Genomic DNA, 21,140 nt, shown 5'->3' with positions numbered 1-21,140 from the left:
GCTGGGATTAAAGGCGTGCTCCACCACTGCCGGGCATGTTTCTTGCTATTAAACATTATCTTCTTTGTTGTTTTCATTATCTTAGTAAATTTTCTCTGTATCTCTTTCTCTCTCTCTCTCTCTCTCTCTCTCTCTCTCTCTCTCTCTCTCTCTCTCTCTCTCTCTCTCTCTCTCTCTCTTTTGAGCCCTATCATATTCTGCCATCCTCATCTAGCATGACAGTTACTTAGGTTGCTGAGTGTACCCACTGGATATATAGGGATCTGGGACAGGGTTTCTCTGTGTAGCCCTGTCTGTCCTTGAACTTGCTCTATAGACCAGGCTGGCCTCAAACTCACTGAGATCTGCCTGCCTGTGCCTCTGAGTGCTGAGATCAGAGGTGTGTACAACCACTTCCCAGCAGTATAGGTTCTTTTAAGAAAAAAGCTAATAATAATTTGGCTGTCATGTTTTTATTAATTGTTGTGGATTGAATCTGGGAGATTTACACATACCAGAAAGCACTCTGTTACTACAATACGCACCTTCATTGTGTGTCACAGTTTTTCTTGGGAGGTTTATTCTCTGAGCTATTTGAAAGATGAGCAACTCATGATACTATTTTTAAAAAACATTCTCTATAGTTTTTAATATAATCTGTTCATGCGTTTAACATGAGAAGGTTCATTGTGTATGGCCTCACCAAGGGAAGTGGCTGTTCCTTTTAGGGGGTTCTTAATCTAGACGAGGTGCATCCTACTGGAACAGAGCAAGGCATTCCTCTAGTCTGCTGTATGCCAGTATTTAGATGCGTTTCTTTCCCTGTTGTTTTGAAATGTAAGAATTTTCTGCTTATATATTATACATTTCTTTAAAAAGTTACTTGATAATTATTTTAAATGACATGTTGGCAGTGTCATGCTGACTTTGACCATCAACCAGGGTTCAGCTGTTAACATTTTTGAGAAAAAAAAGTCTCTCTGATTATCTGATTCTGTCTATACCTTTCTTTTACCATTTGATTGATTTCTGCAAAGGAACTACATTCTGCTCGTTTCAGCTTTTGACAGTTAAGCTACCTACATAATGCCCTTTCAGATTTGGATATTTCAGTATATAAGAATATTCTTGCTGGGCATGTTGTCCCCTAAATGAATATTTTTACACAAACAGTATTTCTCTGACTCCAAAAACTTATGTCAGTATAGTTGTTTATCTGTTTTATCCTCTATTTTATTTCTACTGCATGAATTCATGTCACATAAATACCCTCCTTTCGCAAGTAGGTTCCAGGTTCCATTGATATTAGAGATTCTACTTGCTTATTGGATCTCTTTTGTTTGCTTCCTTTACTCTGAAGATTTCTTCTGAAGCCCTGTCTTTTGACCCTTGGCCCTTCTCCCTGACCCTCCCATCTGCAACATAGAAATGTCTTCATTTTGTCTTTGTTATTTCCTTGTGTTTAGATTGCTGGAGTATCAGGATGCACTTATGCATCTCAGTCTCTATAGAAATTGCCTGGTTAGCATCCTCCATCCTTTATGTTATTTTTATATCTAATAACCCAATAGTAGGAGCGGAAATACCTTTAAGACCATATGAATATTTTGCTTTTCCTCAATGTTTTTTTCCTAGGTTTTTAGAAGCCTGTTGGGAGCATAGCCTTTCTCCTTCTCATTCATTGACCAGCTCTCCTCATTTTTGTCATAATCAGGACTGTCTTTTTCAGATATTAAAATTACTTATTCATGAAGGCTGATAAGATAGATGCCTTGGAGGATGAAGAAGCTAACTGCCAAGCCTGATCAGCTTAACCTAGTAAGAGTGGACTGACTCTTGCAGGATGTCTTCTAGCCTGTACACATGCATGCTGATAAACACATATAAACATATGCACTCATGCATGTTATAAACATGACAACAAATAAAAAAATTTTTCAGAGATTAATTCATGAATACTTACTTTTGATGATATATATTTTATTTGTTTTTTGTTTTTTGTTTGGTTCAAACTGTACTAGGGTTGATTCTTCAAACTGTCTGATATATCTCTGTATCCAGTCCTCTTGTTTGGATTTTAACAAGATGTTCTAAACGCCTCTTAAATCTTTGCTGCCCCTGACCTGGAATTGTTCCTCTTCTCTATGCAGCATAAATGGGACAATGAGTTCTAAGTGTTTTCCTTACTTCTTGAAGGTGTTCGCCTTCTAAGCCTTTGAGGAGATGAAGTTAGGAAGGGACATGTGTGCATATATTTACATGATCATGAGTATTTACTCACATGTACATGCAGCGGGGAGTACTGCTCTTGTATGTCTTTCTGATTCATCTTGTTTTTTTTTTTTGCTTTTGCAAAGATTTTCTGTCATGGTAAGAACTCTGAATTCAAGATCATACAAGCTTTCATTTAGTGTTTCAATAAAAATGAGTTGTTTGGGTTTTATTCCCCTTTTCTTTCAGATTTAAAATTTTAACATTCTTTCCAAAAGTCCAAACTTTTACCCAATGTCTACTGAGAGAACTGTCACTACTTTCTTCTTAGGACTTGTTCCTTGGTTCTCCTAATCTCTTGTAAGTAGCTGACATCATTGTTTTCTAGGCTTAACCTTCATTTGTGTTTTCTTACTTCTTCTTTTTACACTAAAATCACATTATAGACATTGCTTGCATATGCCCCTTTTATGTAAAAACATTGGAAATTCTTCAATCAGTTCTTTGTAGTTTTTTATCATAGAAATTATATCAATTCAGAGACTGTTTTTAAAAAGCACACTATGCTGTATTTTTATGCTGCAGTTTATTTGACCAGTTTCTTGTGCTTTGTTAGTCAAGAGGTTTCCAGTATTTCATAATACAAATGCTCCAGAAGTATGTAACTTTGTGAACATGTAGATGCCTGAATTATTGAGAGAAATTGCCACATAAAGTTTTAGAAGTAGAATTACTACCTGTGGATTATGTGTGTCTAGTTTTGATGTGTGCATTTTGCAGTGGCAACACTGAGAGAGCCGCTGTAGCATCTGTGCCAGGAGGGTCTTCTTATGCAGATATTACATGTTTGCCTCACATGGTAGAAGATGAGTTCTCCATGTTCTTTCAGTCTTCATCTCTGAGTGAACATGATCATTTCTTAAATTATTTGTTCATCTTCAAGAGTCAACTTTTTCCTCTGTACTTGGTCTGTTAGTAAGTGTTTTGGCACTTTAAGAGTTCTTAAAGAAATACAGACTATTATCATGTGTTGTTTGATGTACATGTCTTTATTAGTTTGTCAGTTTGTCTTTTGACTTGTAATAGTTCTTTTGGCCATGCAAAAGATTTACTTTGAGACAATCTCATTGTGTAGTCCTTACTGTTTTAGTTCCAAAGCTAACATGGAATAAATGAAATAGTATAGCCGCAGCATTTTGCCATGCACAGAGGTAAGATAAGGAGCCATGTCTTGCTGAAATTACTCCCTGGTCTCTCCCCTCTCCTCTGTTAAAATTCTTTGAGAATTTCATACAATGTATTACAATCACATTTCCTCCACTTGTCCAATTCCTTCTGGATCCTCTCTACTTCCTTATACATTCAGCTTTGTGTCCTCTTTCTTAAGGCAGTGGAGTCTTCATAAGTTCTTGGATATATGCTTTTCACTGGCTTTCAGTCAGCTCCAGTGAATCTGCCACACTTAGCTTTCAGTTTCTCAGCTTTCCGTGTATTTTTTTTCCCCTGTGGTCACCTGAATCTGGTGACTAAAATAGAGTCTGGCTTCTTTCTGATTTTTATTCTGGGTCTAGCATGCAGAAGTATGCTCTGTTCTTTGAACCAGCAGTGCCTTAGCTGTGGCCTAGTTTTTTCTTTATAGTCCAGGTTTTCCCAATAAGCTTTATGTTACACCCTCTTCTCCCAAGCCTGTGAAGAGGGGTAAATTACGATTTTAAGAGTCAGCTACAAGGTTTTCCACATACAGCAGAGTATATATGAACTAACAGCAGTTGTTACAGCATGCACAAGACCTGCACAACATTAAGCCAGACAAAAAGCCCAGCATGTAGAGGAGCTGTAATGAAGTCCCTCCCATGTTAGCCGAAGAGCTATTGGCAGTTGCTGACTTCAGGGAGAGGGAAAGTCAGCCTGCCCTGCTGACTGCCACCTTGTTTCTGGATTATATTTTATCCTTGAAATGTGGCTTGTTATTTTTGTGGTTTCTTTCTTCCGTGTTTGCTTTCCTGGGAATCTTTCATCTCTATTTAAAACTTTCTCAAGGTTTCAGTGCAGTTTGTATGAGGTGAGTCACCATTCAAGACAAATTGCTTTTTCAAAAGTAAATTGATGTGACAAGTAATGAATAATCTACAAATATTTTGTTCATTTCCAAAAGATTTACATCAGCGCTGCAATTACAAATGTATATCTTTTTTTTGTTTTTACTTTTTTTGGTCTAGAATTGCAGAATCTGTATAGAATGTGGCACACGATCTAGTATTCAGTGGCACCACAACTGTTTGATATGTGACACTTGTTATCAACAGCAGGATAATTTATGTCCTTTTTGTGGAAAGTGTTACCATCCAGAATTACAGAAAGATATGCTCCACTGTAATATGTGTAAGAGGTAAGAAGGCACAGCTGCTCCATTCAATTGCTTTGTTGATTCTTTGCTCCTTGTGAACATTTCCTCTACTGTGTTGTTAAGCTTCTAGCCTTTTGTCATTCATGCAGCCCCTTTTCTAGAGTGCTGTTGTAGGTTAGAAATACACCTTTTTTGGGGGGTGCGGTGTGTGTGTGGGGGTGGGGATAGAGATTCACTGTGGCCTAGATATTGCTGTTTAGACCAAGCTGGGCTCATACTTTCAGAGTTCTTCCATCCTTTGCCTCCCAAGTGTTGGGATTAAAGGCATGCTTCACAATACCCAGCAAATTATTATTGTTAATTTTAATGAATCTGATAGACATAAAGAAGCAGATAGGCAAAAGATAAGAACAGGCAAGATTGGAAATGGGTACTGGGAGAAAAATTCAAGGGAAGGTAGTTTAAAAATAAGGAAGGAAAAATATGTCAATGACATTGTAATTATGTCCATAAGTGTCATCTTCTTTTTGAAATCCTTTGGTGTTTTCTAACCCATATAACCATCTTTTTCTCATCTTTAATCTCATCTTAACCATTCTCTTTTTTTTTTTTTTTTTTTTTTTTAAGCAATTGACTTCACTTTCCCCAGGTACTAATTTGGCTTTAAATTAGAGGCTTTTATTTAAATATACTTATCACTGCAGATGGGTTCACTTAGAATGTGACAAACCAACTGATCAGGAATTGGATTCTCAGCTTAAAGAAGACTATATCTGCATGTATTGTAAACACTTAGGAGCTGAGATAGATCCCTTACATCCAGGGAATGAAGTGGAGATGCCTGAACTACCTACAGGTAAAATAAATAAAAAAATTAAAAAAAAAATAAAAAGTGTGTGTGTGTACGTGTGTGTATACTTTTTAAAGCAATATGTTGATTAGTTTACTTAATTTATAATGAAGGAAGTTTTTGTATCAAATCCCATTGTATTTTCAATTTCACAAAACTCTTCTTCCTCCTTTGTCTTTTGTATTTGAAACAGTCTCACTGTGTAGTCCATATTAACCTTGAACTCATTCACCTCCCACATTAGCCTGCAAGTGCTTGGATCATAATGTAGTAGTCACATCAAAAGCCTGTGAAGCTTTTTTAAAAATATTCACACACTCAAACTTGTAATGCTTTATAATATCCACATTTGAAACCGTAAATATGCTTGTGATTAACAAAGGCAAATCTGCATTGCTGCTGATAATTTATCAGAAGAAGTAAAAAAAACTTCTGCTGATGTAGAAAGAATGAATTATTTTTTGTTAAGATTATGCCAGTGGAATGGAAATTGAAGGTCCTGAAGATGAAGTGGTATTTCTGGAGCAGACAGTAAATAAAGATGTTGGTGATCAACAGTCCAGACCTGGAATTGTTCCAGATGGTAAGACTATAGTTTTGAAGAAAATAGGTAGTGTGCAAATATCTTCTTGGAAATTGTTTAAAGAGGAGCATTTTAAGGCCTGGGGATGTGATTCAGTAGTACAGAGGAGATGCTTAGACAAAGCAATCACCTTTGGCATATCCATATTTATAGTTCAGTTGTAATCTAATCTGGTTAATAAATATGAACTTCGTTTAGGGACCAAGTAATTTTCATTAAAAAGCAATCTATTCTTATAATTGTGAATAAATTTATTACAGATTATGAGTATTTCTTGCAGAGATAATGGAAATTTTATTATATCAAGTTATCTCAGTAGTGCTATTGAGGGTATTTTAAAGATGTTTCAACTAAGTTTTTACAGTATTGATAATAGCTTTACTGAACTTGTATAATTAGTAAACTCTTATATTTGAGGAAATTGCTTATTAAATTATGAGGTGTTCTAAATTTTTTCTTTTGTAGATGAAGTTTTGTATTACATTACATAATTTGAATGAATACATAAAGTCTTGGAGTTTTTCAAGATGTTTAATGTCAAATTGAAATTTATACATTATATAGATTTAACTCAATAAAATAAGTTATATCAGATCTGTAGTACATAAACAGACTTCTAATTGTATCTTAGTGTAAAAGTGACTAATATAATAAGTATGTTTTGTGCTTGTTTTGGAAATTGGCATTTTATAGTAAAACTCGTTCAGTTACTATAGAGACAGAGGTGTTAGAGAAATGTTGACTTCTTACTTAAAGGTTCCGTAATATGTTGTTTATTGCTAACAGTTCAAGTGTACACTGAAGAGCCCCAGAAAAGTAATCTACTAGAAAACCCTGACACAGTTGGTCTCATTACTTCTGGTAAGCTATATGTTCAGATTGTCCAATTTAATTGGATTATAAGATAGTTACCAAGTAATTTTTTTCAGCTAGAGTGACAGTGAATAGGTTGTCTAAGAAGACATGATCTGGACATTTAGTATAACAGATCTATTACTTGAAGTTTTTCTTTCATCTTCATTCATAGCCTGTCATTAGAGCAGGAATGGAAAGTAAGGTTTCATTTAGGTATCAGACCATATATTAATTTTAATCATTGATTTCAAAATAATAAATGAAGAATTTAGTGTCTTTGTTGATACAGCTTCAATGGCGTTTTAAATAAATGTCTCTTTTTCAGTAGTTCTTCACTGTACAGCCACTTGAGCCTCATGCCTATTGAGACCTCTAACCTTTCTCCTGTGTAAGACCAGGCTAAATTTTGTTCATTTGTTTGTGTTTTGAGACAGGGTTCACTCTGTAGCCTCGGCTGCCCTAGAGCTTACTATGTAAGTCAGGTTGGTTTTGAACTCTTAGATATTTGCTTGTTTTTGTCTCCCAAGTGCTAGATTACAGACATGTGACACCACAACCAACTTTAATAAATTAGAACTCTGATTTAAAGTTTACCAGTCATACATATTTCAGTGTTTGACATATTAATAGATTAGTCAAAATTAGTATTTAAGATAGTGATAATGAGGATAAACAAGTATTTATAATCCAGGATGTGTCTTGGCTAGGTTAACGTATGTAGGTAATAATCAAAGGGATCCCTAGTGTGGCTAGAAAACCTATCAGAAGCCAGAAGCTGTGTCACAACTGTGCCTAGATATTATCTTTATGTTCTAATGTAGTTTCCCTTTTCAAAGTCTGGCACTTCACTTAGTATTGTTGATTTTTTTTTTTAACTAGATTTAAAAAGTTTAACATTCCATGCATAATTTTTAGTCTGTAGGTGCTTAAACTATAAATGTGTCATATGGGTGTGATAGAGATGTATTAGTTGAGTCTCTTCTCTTTCTTTTGTTTTGTTTTTAACCAGAAATTACTTAGTTTAAGGATCTTATGAAGCCATGTTCTTAAAAGGCCCACAATTTATTTTAATTCACAAATCATTTGGAATTTTTGCTTTAATTACTTCAGTAGTTTTGTTTCTTGAATACCTTTAAAGTTGTAGTTTAACCAGATAATCATGTTTATGATTTGACATTTTGCAATTTGCATGTTTGTTAATGTCACCCATATTGTAAATTTTGTAGAATCATCTGACAATAAAATGAATCCTGATTTGGCAAATGAGATTGTTCATGAGGTTGATACTGAGAAAATGGAAATGCTTTCTGAAGGGGGACATGTTTGTGAGGAAGATCAAAATGAAGACAGAATGGAAGTGACAGAAAACATTGAAGTCCTTCCACTCCAAACCATTGTGCCACAAGAGGACCTGCTGCTGTCAGAGGACTCTGAGGTGGCATCTAAAGAACCAAGCCCTCTAGAATCAGCTCCTGAGTCTGCTGCCCCAGAAGCCTTACTGTCCCCACGCAGTGAAAGGTCCTTATCTTGTAAGGAACCATTGGTGACAGAAAGAGTACAAGAAGAAATGGAACAGAAGGAAAATTCTGAATTCCCCACAGGATGCGTGGATTTTGAAATGACTCTTGCTGTCGACAGTTGTGACAAAGATAGTTCATGCCAAGGAGACAAATATGTAGAGTTACCAGCTGAGGAAGAATCGCCATTCTCTTCAGCAACTGACCTGAACAAGGCCGATGTGTCTTCTTCCTCCACACTTTGTTCAGACTTGCCTTCATGTGACATGCTGCACGGTTACCCTCCAGCTTTCAACTCTGCTGCTGGAAGCATCATGCCAACAACATACATTTCGGTCACTCCAAAAATTGGCATGGGTAAACCAGCTATTACCAAAAGAAAATTTTCTCCTGGTAGACCCCGGTCCAAACAGGTAGGGTGATGTTAATGATGACAGAAAAGATATTGCAGCGGTCATTTAAAATGGGGAGGATACATTTAGCTTTGGTTGACTTTTCATCTATAGAACTCAGTTTTAATGTTTCTGTTTTGGAATGAGTGAATTATTTAAATAAAATATGATCTTAACTGAGAATGTAATTTATTAAACTCCAGGGTATAAAAATATGATCCATTTGATTATAGTATCTATAGAAAACATGGTTTTAGTTCCAAAGTAATCTTAGAACTTTAAAAACACAGTGTTAGATTATGCATAGTAATAATATTTACTTTCCCTGTAATATATATATTGTTTATATATATGTATTATATTAACCTCACAAATAGAAATTTTATGCTGAACAGTTTCTCATTTTGATGTTTGTTTCTGTATATAAATGCTAAGTCTTTTGTAAAATTATTTTTCAAGATAGGATTTACTTCAGTAATCTTAGATAAAACAGTCTTAAAATGTGCTGCTGTTCTACAGCATGTAAGGGACACACCTCTTGAATGTGATGGGTGGACACTCTGACCTGATTGCACACTGTGTGCTTCCAGAGCTCTTACTGTAAGGCTCAGCCCCCCTGTGGATTGATCATCCTACTCTGAGCCTTCCCTGTGCTGGGATTCTAAGCTGCTTTTCTTTGTTGGGCTTTGTCATTGTTTTCAAGTAATATAGATTCTATATTTTAGGAGTGAATTACAGTTCTTTAAGTACGTTAAAGTGAGACTACTAAAATTAAGATAATTCTGCTTAGAATTATCATTGTTCTACACAATGGCTGCTTTCTGATATCAAACAGTAGGGATGGGTTTAGTTTGTAGTATTTGCTTGGAATTGTAAGTCTTATAATTTAAATTGCTTCCAGAAATTATTTGACTTTTCAATAGTGGTAATATATTAATATTAAACAGTTAACTTTGGAGCTGCAAAGGCATTATTAAAAAATCTGCTTTTACTGATTTGTCTCCTGAATAAATCCTATGTATTTTTTTCTAAAGTTAAATTACACCAAAGGCAAAGGGACTAGCTCTTGCTCTATGGGAAAGATGTTTTCAGTGAACATTAGTGTGTGTCTTTCTATCTGTTTATATAGGTCAGAGGGTGCCAGTGATCAAACTCAGAACATTGTGCTTGCCCCCGCCCTGTGTGTGTGTGTGTGTCCATGTCTGTATGTGTCTTAAATATGTTCTTTGACATTTGGCTTCTATTATCCCATGAGGCTTTTTTTTTTCCCTCTTCACAAACCACTTCCTTCCACCTCCTATCTTCATGTTGTTTTGTAAAGTTAGCTGTATAACAGTTACGTAGTTCTGTTTCTCATATTGGCTCCTATGGTTTTGCATCCTGTGAAGATACTGCATTATCAACAGTATAAACAGTTGTGGGAGGAAGTCTGACTATTGCCCATGTTGGCCTGAAACTCCTTCTATTCCAACTCTAGCCTCAAGAGTGATGGGATTACAGATGTGAATCTCCAGCATTATGTAATGGCTCCCCCCTAGGCTAACTGAAACAGCCTTTGAGGCTCAAGTTTGACCTTAACCTTGGAAGTGGAGTCCTCAGTTAGAGATGGAGGCTTTACTTTCTTTTCCTCTACTTTGTTTGGTTTGTAATGTGCTGAACAGAATACTCTGGGAAAAGCTTTTTAGGAAGTTGTGGAAAGTAGGATGGAAAGGTTTTAATTGCTCAAATCCCTTGCTTTGTTTACCTTTCAGCCTGTTTCATTTTTCATATCCCACAGTCCTTTGCCTGTTTTTTCTTTTCTTTTTTAAATTGCTTCTTGATTCAGGATCTTTCTGTATAGCCATAGCTGCCCTTGAGCTTGGGGTTATCATCCTGTCCTGCTTCTGCTTCCTGAGTGCTGGGATTATAGGCATGTACCACCACTCGTCTGCTTTAGTTTATACATTCTGAAATAACAGTAATCTTAAATCATCTTTTCAAAAGTGTATGTGTGGCATGTATATGTATAAAGCCCTTTGCGATGCCTAGCTGAAGGGACATGCAAATTAGAAACACAAAACTTTTTGTTTCCTTGTGCTGGTTCTAAAGCTATTCCCTCAATCTTGGCTAAAGGAGCCATAATTGTATTCAGAAACTATTGAATACTAAAGTGGGGGGCCTTACTCTTAACAGTGCTTTATCAGTCACAATCATGTCTACTTTCTTATCTGATTAGAATTAGCTTTATTGTTCTTTCTTTGTTTTCTTTGAAATAGGATCTCACTATATAGCCCTGCCTGGTCTGGAGTGTACTATGTAGACCAGGCTGGCATCCAACTCAGAGAGAGAGATCCTTCTCCATCTACCCTCCCAGTGCAGAATCAAAGGCTGAAAACCACTTGAGGCTGACCTTGGGTTTTTAGAAAGAGAACAGGTGTTTTATGTAAAAAGATTGCTATAAGTCATAAGGACAAGGTGTAGTTATAGTATCATCTGCATAAGTGAGCAAGTATGTTTACCAAAAGACATTTGACAGTTTTTATTACTGAGAAGTGTGAACTTGCCTGTGAAGTACCACGCCCTCTCTGGTTGTTCATCTGTTGAGATACATGACAGTAGTGTTGATTTACTGTATTTGTTTTTCTCTTTTCTTTGCTTTCTTCCCTTTTTGGAGGTAAGTAGGTGGTAAGGTACTTCGGAGCTTAGGCTGTCCTCAAACTTGGTGTATTTCTTGTCTTACTTTTACAGCCTCCTAAAGCTGAGATTAGATTTGACTTTAAATAGAAAGCTGGCCATAATATTCTTTCCACTTATCATTGTCCCCCTATTCTATCATACAGCTCTGTAATACCTACATTATATATTTATAATTTTTTTGTATTCTTTGTAGCCAGTTCAATCTTTGTTGCATAATATCCATAATCTCTATTGGATTTCAAAGCAGCTGGATTCTATGTAGTTCTTATCAATTTTCAGTTCCTTAATGTTTTATATTTGGAATATTGTTCTTAATTCTAGTTGTAGATAGCTTAATAGTAGCATTGTATTGTGGATTAGGTGGTTTTTTTTTGTTGTTGTTGTTGTTTTTTTTTTTTTTTTTTTTGGCAGTAAGGAAATCCAAGATTTGGGACAACTGGATGAGCTTAGTATGTTTAATCGTACAGTGCAATGTTTATTGATGAATTATTTTATGTCCACATGCATGCAAAAATATAATGGAAGAGAAAAATAGTGCTTAGTAGTTGTTGAACAGAACACTTGACACAATAGAGAGCAAAAATAGAGGAAAAAACCCCCATAACTAGTTCTTGTGCTTATAGTCCAATCCAGGTAGTTGCAGTGATGATACCAGTAGGCAGAACATAATGCAGAAGGCAAACACATATCTGTCAGTGGCAGTTCACCTCTTCTCGGTGCTTTATGTTAAGTTCTTATTCTTCAAAGCTGGGATCTAAAGGATGACGTATAGCTGAATTTTGACAATTATAACAGTATTTTCAGTTTTAAGGTCTAAAGACATATTAGGTAATTTTTTCTTTGTCAAAATACATACATGATTTTTCATTAGTTCCTTTTAAAATTGAATATAATCTATCTTCTTGTGCCCTATGATAATACACTTATTAAAATTCATTAGGCAACTATCAAGCTTTTATTATATGAATTCTTCATAGCAGCCAAGTAGTTTCCTAATTATTCCTGTATTGACATCCAGACTTTCTTGGTTTTGTAAGCTCTTTAATTTACTCATCCATGTTATATGAAATGTAAATACTATTTGAAATGGAATACAATTTTGGCACCAAAACTAACCTAAATTATGCCGAATAAAACATAATCACCAAAAAAATTTCTTATTTATGAAAAAATTTAACACTATTTTTTATCTTGAAGTTTTAACTTTTTATGATAATTTGTAGTAGGTATGCAATGTGTGCATTAAGGAATTATCCTTAGTGAAAGGGAGTAGAAATAGTGAGGACTAGGCTGAGCTAGAACTTGCCTATACTTCACCGCTAAATAGAATGATAGGGTGCATAGTATCTCAGTGCTACAACCAGAGAAGCCTACAGATCCTGTAAGGAAGACAGGCTCACTTATGGTGCTAGGGGAAGACCTTCTGACAAGGAGATACCCATGGCCTTACCTGAAGGGTTAGAAGCAGCCATCCAGTTTTTGGGATTGGAAGGGGGAAGTAGCTGTGTCAGTTTGGCCCTGCCTGTTGATTGTATAGTCTGTTTGAAGGGCAGTAAGGAAGCTAGGGCAGGAAGAATGCACAGACAAGGAGAAAATATATATGGTGTGTGGGGGTTGGGGAGCAGCTGGAAAGGTTTGCCTTTTAAGTGAATTGAGCCACAATCAAAGGGTTCAAAATAGGTTAGTTTCTTGTTAGGTGAGATTTATATTTCTTAGAGTGAATCTAGCTGCTGGGCAGAGAAAGTCTTGAGACTAACGGGGTGGAAGGAAGCAGAAATACCTGACTGTTAGAGCAGATGGTGTACAAGACAGTGGCAGGCAGGACTTGGATGCTGACAGTGGAAGTGCTGAGGGGAGTGTCATGGCCAGAGACAAATGAAATCAATTCTTCTGAGTTTGCTAATGATTTGAGTGGAAGGGTCGATAGAAAACAGATCAGAAGGGCAGAGAACGTTTTTGACCAGAAGACTAGATGCCATTATAAAACTGAGAAGACTAGCAAACCAACTATAGGAGAGATTTTAGATGTGACACATGTTAGAGGTTGTCTAGTTACTTTCCTCCTGTTTTGAGAAGGCACCATGACCAATTTATACACGAAAGGGTTTATTTGAGGTTTATAGTTTCAATGGGTTAGATTCCATGAGCATCATGGTTGAGAACATGAGAGCAGTCAGGCAGATATGGCACTGGGGCAGTAGCTGAGTGCTTACATCTTAATCCACAAACTGAGTTAGAGCGACTGGGAATGGTGCAAATCTTTTGAAAACCTCATCCCCCAGTGACACACCTCCTCCTCCAGTGACACATCTCCTCCTTCATGGTCATATTTCCTAGTCCTTCCCAAGCACTTTAACCAAGTGCTCAGACATACGTTTCTAGGCCTACAGGAGCCATTCTCATTCAAACCTCCATAGAAGTTTATTTTTCTTAACAAGATGGATGTATTAAGAAAATGGGAAAAAATTAAATACTTTCTTGAAGATGTTAGAAAAAGTTAGAACTAGAAAATGAATGTAGAACTGTTTCCAATATATTTCAAGTGTTCACTGTAAATAGTGTTTGGGATTTAGGCTTCAGCTCCTAGGAAATATGAGGGCTTTAGGAGTGAATGAGGAAGACATTGCATAGGAAATGGAGGGATCTAATCATGGGGGGAGGTGTACTACTACCAGATTAATTCAACTGTCTTGAGGAAAATGAGAACAGAGAATGAACTTTGGGCAACATGGACCTCCTAGGGCCCCTTGACTAATGCAGGGATGGTGGCGCAGACACAGATGCCATGTGAAGTACTGCAGTGAGCAGGAGTGACTGGCTGTGCTAGGCTGAGAAGTTTGTGTCCTTGCTAACTGAGCTTGGGTAAAGTGTGGTTAGGGAAGTGACTCACAGTAAAACACAGATAAAGAGGCTGGTGATGGTGCTGACCTTAAGACCTGTGGCTGCTTAGTTTTAGTTAGAAGTACAATTAGTTTTTCCTTTCTGTTTCTTAACTTTTTTTCCCTCTAAACATCATGAACTGTTAACTGTCTCTTCTTTGTGAGTTGATGGTCATGCTCTTATTTTTGGTTGTTTAAATTGCTGATTGCATTTTTGTTATTACTGGTATTCTTACTACTAGTTTGATAATGTTCTAGACACATGGTAAGTACAATATATCTTGTTTTAAGATTTTGTCATTTAACTGGTAAAATAATCATACAGATTCTTAAATTGCTTTATTCAAAATAGGGTCTTTGTTGTTTGACATTTTTTCTGTTTTTCTTTAAACTATTACATTGGTGGAATAAACATTGTTCTTGCTCTTCAGTTAGCTTCATCAGATTAGTTGAGATTGCTCAGTGTGGTTACTTGGAATTAAAATGACTTCATTTTATTTTAACTATGAGATATTGGTTCTTGTATATTAGGTGTCTTAGTCATTTAATTTGCAAATTAGGACAATTTGCTTTAATAATTCTCTTAACTATTCAAACTAATTCCTTGAGTATTCTTACTCTTAAGATATCATTCCCATCAATAAAAATCATCCAACATCCATGCCCTCATCTGAGTGTGTATTTTAGCCTGCTGGTTTGAGTGTTTATACTAATGAATACAACACTCTCTAAGGTTGTCTCTTCCCCTGTTTTGGTGCAGACATACTTGTTAGATGAGTATAATCCCTGAGTGTTTCTTCTAGTATTACTTCTTAGACTGTGACTGACTTTTACATTTATTTTTGTACTGTAGTTATAATTCATGAGTCATGCTATATAAACCTTGATTTTTATTTCACTTTATTGTATGATTTTTCTACTTAAATATTTAAATTATGCTTGCAAACATTTGAATTAAAGTCACTTTAGGTGATAAGTTTATTTTCCCAAACTTAAAGCAAATTGTCCTAATTTTCCATACGTTTGCATTTACTTTTGCCGTCCTAAAATGTTTTAGTTGCTGGCTTTGATCTTTTATGTTGCTGAGTTTTATACATCTATTTTCTCACCTGCCATACCCTAGGGGGCTTGGAGTAACCATAACACAGTGAGCCCGCCTTCCTGGGCCCCAGACACTTCAGAAGGCCGGGAAATTTTTAAACCCAGGCAGCTTTCTGGCAGTGCCATTTGGAGCATCAAAGTGGTAAATAAAACTGCATTTACACTCATGTATCATTTCTTTCTGGTTTGTTTTGTTCTATTGGATGTTAAAATTTAAACCTTAAATCTAGAAATTCAGCTTCCAGAGCCACTTTTTAACTCTCATAACATGCTTTATAACATTTTTCACTTAAAGATTTTAATGAGGAGGAAGTTAAATTGTAGCATTTAAAGATACATTTTTAATGCTTCTTTGTCTGAATGATTTTCTTTGAAGAGAAAATTCTTGTCACATAGAGTAAGGTGTAATTTGGGACTTGCTCATTTATTGTATCAGAAGTTGAATCGATTACATACATGCACATTCACCTCATAGTCACAGAGCGTTCCCATGTCATGAGCTAATGATACTCTCTTAGTTCTTAATGTTAAGTAGTGTGAAATGGTTTGAAGCAGAAAAAGTTCAAAAAATAATCATCTCAAAAGTCAAAATACTTTATTGACTGAAGGAGGTGATTTTTCCCTTATCCTCTCTATTTAGTTGTTTCTAGAATAGAGCTATTTAAGTTAGACTAGTGAAAGGTTTCAGAAAACTTTCAAAGTATATTTTCTTAATTTCTATTGAAATTGGAAGGGCACATTTATTCTTATCCAGATAACTGTAATCATCCAAGGTAATGTGACATAACTTTAGTTAATTCATTTTAATTAGATGATTGATTAGAGATTGGTTTCATTATGTAGCCCAACCTGGCCTTGAATTCTATTAAATCCTTCTGCCTGAGACTCCCAAGTGCTGGGATTACAGCCACGTGCCACATGATTTTAAAAAATGCTTTTGTAGCAAATGCTGCCAATTTTCACTTACTTTCAGTCTGTACCTATGAATGTTAGGGGAAATAAACTAAGAGATTATTGTAATCCTAATTTTTAATTACAGCTTTAACTCTTCCCCATACTCCTCCCTGCCACAAGCCACCCTGTATTCCTATTGAAAGCAACTTGTCCAGTGCAGTCCTACCCAGTCTACCCTTTGTTCAGAGCTGAGGACTCTCAAGGGACCCAAAGAACAGGATGAGAGTACAAGGAGAGGCAGCTTGGAGCCGAAGGGTGTTTGCACTTAATTAAACTGAAGGGGAAAACTCAAGTTCCTTCCCTTTGTTCCTGTGATGTCTTAGTCTCCCAACATAAACCCCTGAGCCTGTTCTACTCTGTAGGAAGTGGGCTCAGTTTATGAAATGGATGAAGGCCATCAGGTAAAAAGGTGGCATACTTTTTCATCTGTTATAAGGAAGAAAAAAATTTTTTTCCTGACTTCTTCTAAGTCAGTTTTTAAGATGCTTCTAAGATGCAAGTTTTTTTCCAGTCAGTAATATATAATTCTGAATATGACCAATATTGGTTGGTGCCTACAGCTTAAGATCTCAGGAATTTTAACAGATTTTCCTGAATGACTTTTTTCTTATGTTAGTGAAGATATAGATAAATTATTACCATATCAAACATTATTTTAAAGGCTTATTATTTTGCCATTATGCCAGTTTTATTAAGATCTTCAAATACTTTTAAATACTATATTTAAATGAATTAGATATGTTCAGTTCATGTGAGAGCAATTGAATAATAATGACTACTGATCACATTTTCATGATATGAAGAATACCACTTTACAGAAGTAAAAATAAACTTTGCTACCTTGTAATTTTTCAGAATAAAGAATAAAAACCAAGGATGGTGGGCCACTTGCTAACTGAGGACCTTAAGAAGTCACTTACACTTTTTACCCTCAGAACAGTTATCCTTAAAGTGGAGGTACCCTGAGGGTTTGTTGAGAAGATATATTACTCAAATCAATGCTTATTAAGAGCTCAGTAAATGTTCCTATGACTCTCCTCTCCTAGAATATAGTTTTTCTTGATACCCACTTTGTACTGAAGAGAGTCTGTACATGTAGAGATGTCTGTATAAGGATAGTTACTCTAAACACCTAGAATAAAGATGTAAGGGAGTCAAAAATATTGCAAAGGCCTGCTGATAGGAAGCACTCAGGATGATAGAGGTAACACTGATTCTAAAGCGTTAAGTAGTTTGTTTCTAAATTATGGATACATATATAAGATAGAAATAGTAAGTCTGCTCTATTAGTATGTATCATCTAATTATATAGAAAGGTAAATATTTGTGTAATACTTAAATGCTTTATTTCTTTGATTATATCTGGATTTAAATGTTCTTTTGGGCTTTTATGAACTGTTGACTTCTGTATCTGTTATGCAGGGCCGAGGGTCTGGATTTCCGGGAAAGCGGAGACCTCGTGGTGCTGGGCTGTCAGGACGAGGTGGCAGAGGCAGGTCTAAACTAAAGAGTGGAATTGGAGCTGTTGTATTACCTGGGGTGAGACTTTTGCTCTTATTATTCCAGTAGCAATTAACGGTGATACTGTCATTTGTAACAAGTTGTTTCCTTCCTAAGAGTCCCAGGAATAGTCTCATCCCTTTACATCTTACTACGTCTCTGCTTGATAAAATGTGATTTATTTTATTTTCTGATTTATCTTCCTTCTCTTTCTTCTTTGATATCTTTTTACATGTCAACCCTCTACAAGAGTGAATTTTTAGTGTATTTTCTTTTTTTATTAAAAATATACTATTATTGGATTCTTTTTTAAATGTATTTATTTCATTTTCATGTATATGAATATTTTTCTTTTTTTAAATTTTATTTTTAATTTATTTCTTACACTCCATATTCCATTTCCCACCCCACACCCCTACGCTTCCTCCCCACATGGATGCTCCCACCCCCCACCCCACTTGACCTCTAAACTCCCTGGGGCCTCCAGTCTCTTGAGGGTTAGGTGCATCATCTCTGAATGAACACACACCCAGCAGTCCTCTATTGTATGTGTGTTGGGGGCCTCATAACAGCTGGCATATGCTGTCTGTTTGGTGGTCCAGTATTTGAGGGATAACGGGGTTCCAGATTAATTAAGATAGCTGGTCCTCCTACAGGATCGCCCTTCTCAGCTTCTGTCCATAGGTTGGGTGCAAATATCTGCCTCTGACTCTTTTAGCTGCTTGTTGGGTCTTTTGGAGGGCAGACACAATAGATCCCTTTTTGTGAGTTCTCCATAACCTCAGTAATAGTGTCAGGCCTTGGGACCTCCCCTTGAGCTGGATCCCACTTTGGTCTGTCGCTGGACTTTCCTTTCCTCAGCTTCCTCTCCATTTCCATCCCTGTAGTTCTTTCAGACAGGAACAGTTATGGGTCAGAGATATGACTGGGATGGCAACCCCATCCCTCACTTGATGTCCTGTCTTCCTGCTGGAGGTGTGCTCTATGTTTCATCTAAGTTTCCTTTCTTTGAGTCCTGGGAGTCTCTCACCTCCCATGTCTCTGGTGCATTCTGGGGGATGCCCCCCGAAGTCCTCTATTTCCTGAAGTTGCCTATTTCCATTCTTTCTGCTGGTCCTCAGAGCTTCAGTCCTTTTCCCTTACCCAATACCAGATCAGGTTTCCCTCTCCCTCCCCCCCCCCACCACCTGTCCACTTTTCTTCCCAGGTCCCTCCCTCCCTGCTTGTGATTGCTTTCTTTACTCTCCCAAGTGGGACTGAGGTGTCCTTACTTGGGCACTTCAGCTTGTTGAGCTTTTTGAGTTCTGTGGACTGTATCTTGGTTATTCTATACATATTTTTCTTTTTGTATGTGTGTGCCTGGTGCACTTGGAATTCAGAATGTGACATCATATATTCTGGAACTGGAGTTACAAGTGGTTGTGAGCATTTGACATGGCTGTTGAGAATTAAATTCATGTCCTTGTAAGAATAGTATGTACTCAGCTGGGCGTGGTGGCGCACGCCTTTAATCCCAGCACTCGGGAGGCAGAGGCAGGAGGATTTCTGAGTTCGAGGCCAGCCTGGTCTACAAAGTGAGTTCCAAAACAGCCAGGGCTATGCAGAGAAACCCTGTCTCGAAAAAACAAAAAATTGAAAAAAAAAAAAAAGTTAGCCATTCCCCAATAAAAGTATTTTATTATATATGTTTTGGCCTTGACTATAGCATGTTCAGTGTAGGTTCTAGGTTTTTAAGGGAAGAGGATCATATTTTAGTATTGGCCTCCTGGCTCCCTATTGCTCTGTCTAAATCAGAGCTTTGATGTGGGCATGGTGCCTGCCTAGTTGATTTGGTGAAATATATTTAAATTCAGAAATGAGCACCCCTGGTTGGTAATTGTCCTACTAATACTGACATTTTGATAAACTAATGATAATAATGTTCTAAAGTCGTGCCATTTAGTAGCAGTGAGTAGGAAACACATATGCAATTTAAAGCTCCCTGGGCGGTACATTTAAAAACTGATAGTGAACTAAGAAAGTTAATTTTAATGTGCCTCATGACTCCTATATTTGAATCATTACCATATCCTCATATAATGTATATAAGATTGATAACTAGCTATTTTTATATTCTTTTGAGTCTGGTACTGAGTCTTTGATTACTCCTATGTGTATTATAGTATATTCTAGTTTCAACTAATCACATTGCTGTTCTCAAGTGGCACTAAAAGTGATATGCATATATTTACATATACTATAAATTTATAGTTTCATGATTAGAATTTCTGTATAATTATTACTGAAGACAGACTTTAAGGTTCTTATTTGATCGTATCTTTGGCACTTGCACATCCAAAGTAATCACTATGTGAATTAAAAAAAAAAGATCATGACTTAATTTTTAGAGACAGGGACTTGCTGTGTAATCAGGCTAGCCTCAAGGTAATCGTCCTGCCTCCGGATTCTTAGTGCAATAATTATTGATATGCATCACCATGTCTAATTATTTCTCAATTAATGCTATGTAGAATTGTTAGTCTAAACATGGACAAAATCTGTATTTGGATAAGAATTTTCAGTTAAGTTAGTACTTAAAGGTAAGTACTACAAGTAAGTAACAAGCTTGATGTTTGGTGTTTTTGCTTTTTGTAGGTGTCTGCTGCAGATATTTCATCAAATAAAGATGAAGAAGAAAACTCTATGCACAATACAGTTGTTTTGTTTTCTAGTAGTGACAAGTTCACTTTGCATCAGGTTTGAACTTAAATTTCCTGTTTTTCAATTCTTCTCCATTTTATTCTATACCATCTGCCTAGATATCATCCAGTTAGACTATAATACTATGTTAATTAAGAATATATTTTTAAAATCTGTGTAATCTTAGCATCATCTGCAATTTAAAATAGCTTTACATGTTATTAATTTTCAGGATATGTGTGTAGTTTGTGGCAGTTTCGGCCAAGGGGCAGAAGGAAGATTACTTGCCTGTTCACAGTGTGGTCAGTGTTACCATCCATACTGCGTCAGTATTAAGGTAAATGTGTTTAGATTAAATGAGTTCGAGTATTTTTAATAAAGAATTTATTTACTTATGTGCATGTGTGCCTTTGTATATGCATGTATATGTATATCTATGTGTGCATGCATGTTTGTGTGTCCCTGAACATTCGCATGTATGTGGATATTTGGAAGTCAGCGGATAACTTGTAGAAGTTCTCTTTTTCTTTTTCTTTTTCTTTTTCTTTTTCTTTTTCTTTTTCTTTTTCTTTTTCTTTTTCTTTTTCTTTTTCTTTTTCTTTTTCTTTTTCTTTTTC

At 36.2% G+C, this 21,140-nt stretch overlaps 1 protein-coding gene across 12 annotated transcripts in view; it reads left to right on the top strand.

Annotated features, from left to right (window-relative positions):
- Positions 1 to 21,140, top strand: part of Kmt2c (lysine methyltransferase 2C) — a 230,490-nt gene that overhangs the window by 121,926 nt on the left and 87,424 nt on the right. For all 12 annotated transcript variants that reach the window (XM_029534858.1, XM_029534865.1, XM_029534861.1 and 9 more), the window contains exons 10-18: positions 4,410 to 4,579; positions 5,242 to 5,393; positions 5,857 to 5,970; positions 6,757 to 6,831; positions 8,052 to 8,755; positions 15,413 to 15,532; positions 17,767 to 17,883; positions 20,479 to 20,580; positions 20,756 to 20,860. In XM_029534858.1, coding sequence (XP_029390718.1) covers positions 4,410 to 4,579; positions 5,242 to 5,393; positions 5,857 to 5,970; positions 6,757 to 6,831; positions 8,052 to 8,755; positions 15,413 to 15,532; positions 17,767 to 17,883; positions 20,479 to 20,580; positions 20,756 to 20,860 — 1,659 coding nt within the window. The remainder of the gene's footprint in view (positions 1 to 4,409; positions 4,580 to 5,241; positions 5,394 to 5,856; positions 5,971 to 6,756; positions 6,832 to 8,051; positions 8,756 to 15,412; positions 15,533 to 17,766; positions 17,884 to 20,478; positions 20,581 to 20,755; positions 20,861 to 21,140) is intronic.

The sequence above is a fragment of the Mus pahari genome, chromosome 2, assembly GCF_900095145.1.
Source record: "Mus pahari chromosome 2, PAHARI_EIJ_v1.1, whole genome shotgun sequence".
NCBI lineage: Eukaryota > Metazoa > Chordata > Mammalia > Rodentia > Muridae > Mus > Mus pahari.
Note: the sequence above shows the minus strand (reverse complement) of the source record. Positions and strands in the feature narration are given on the sequence as shown.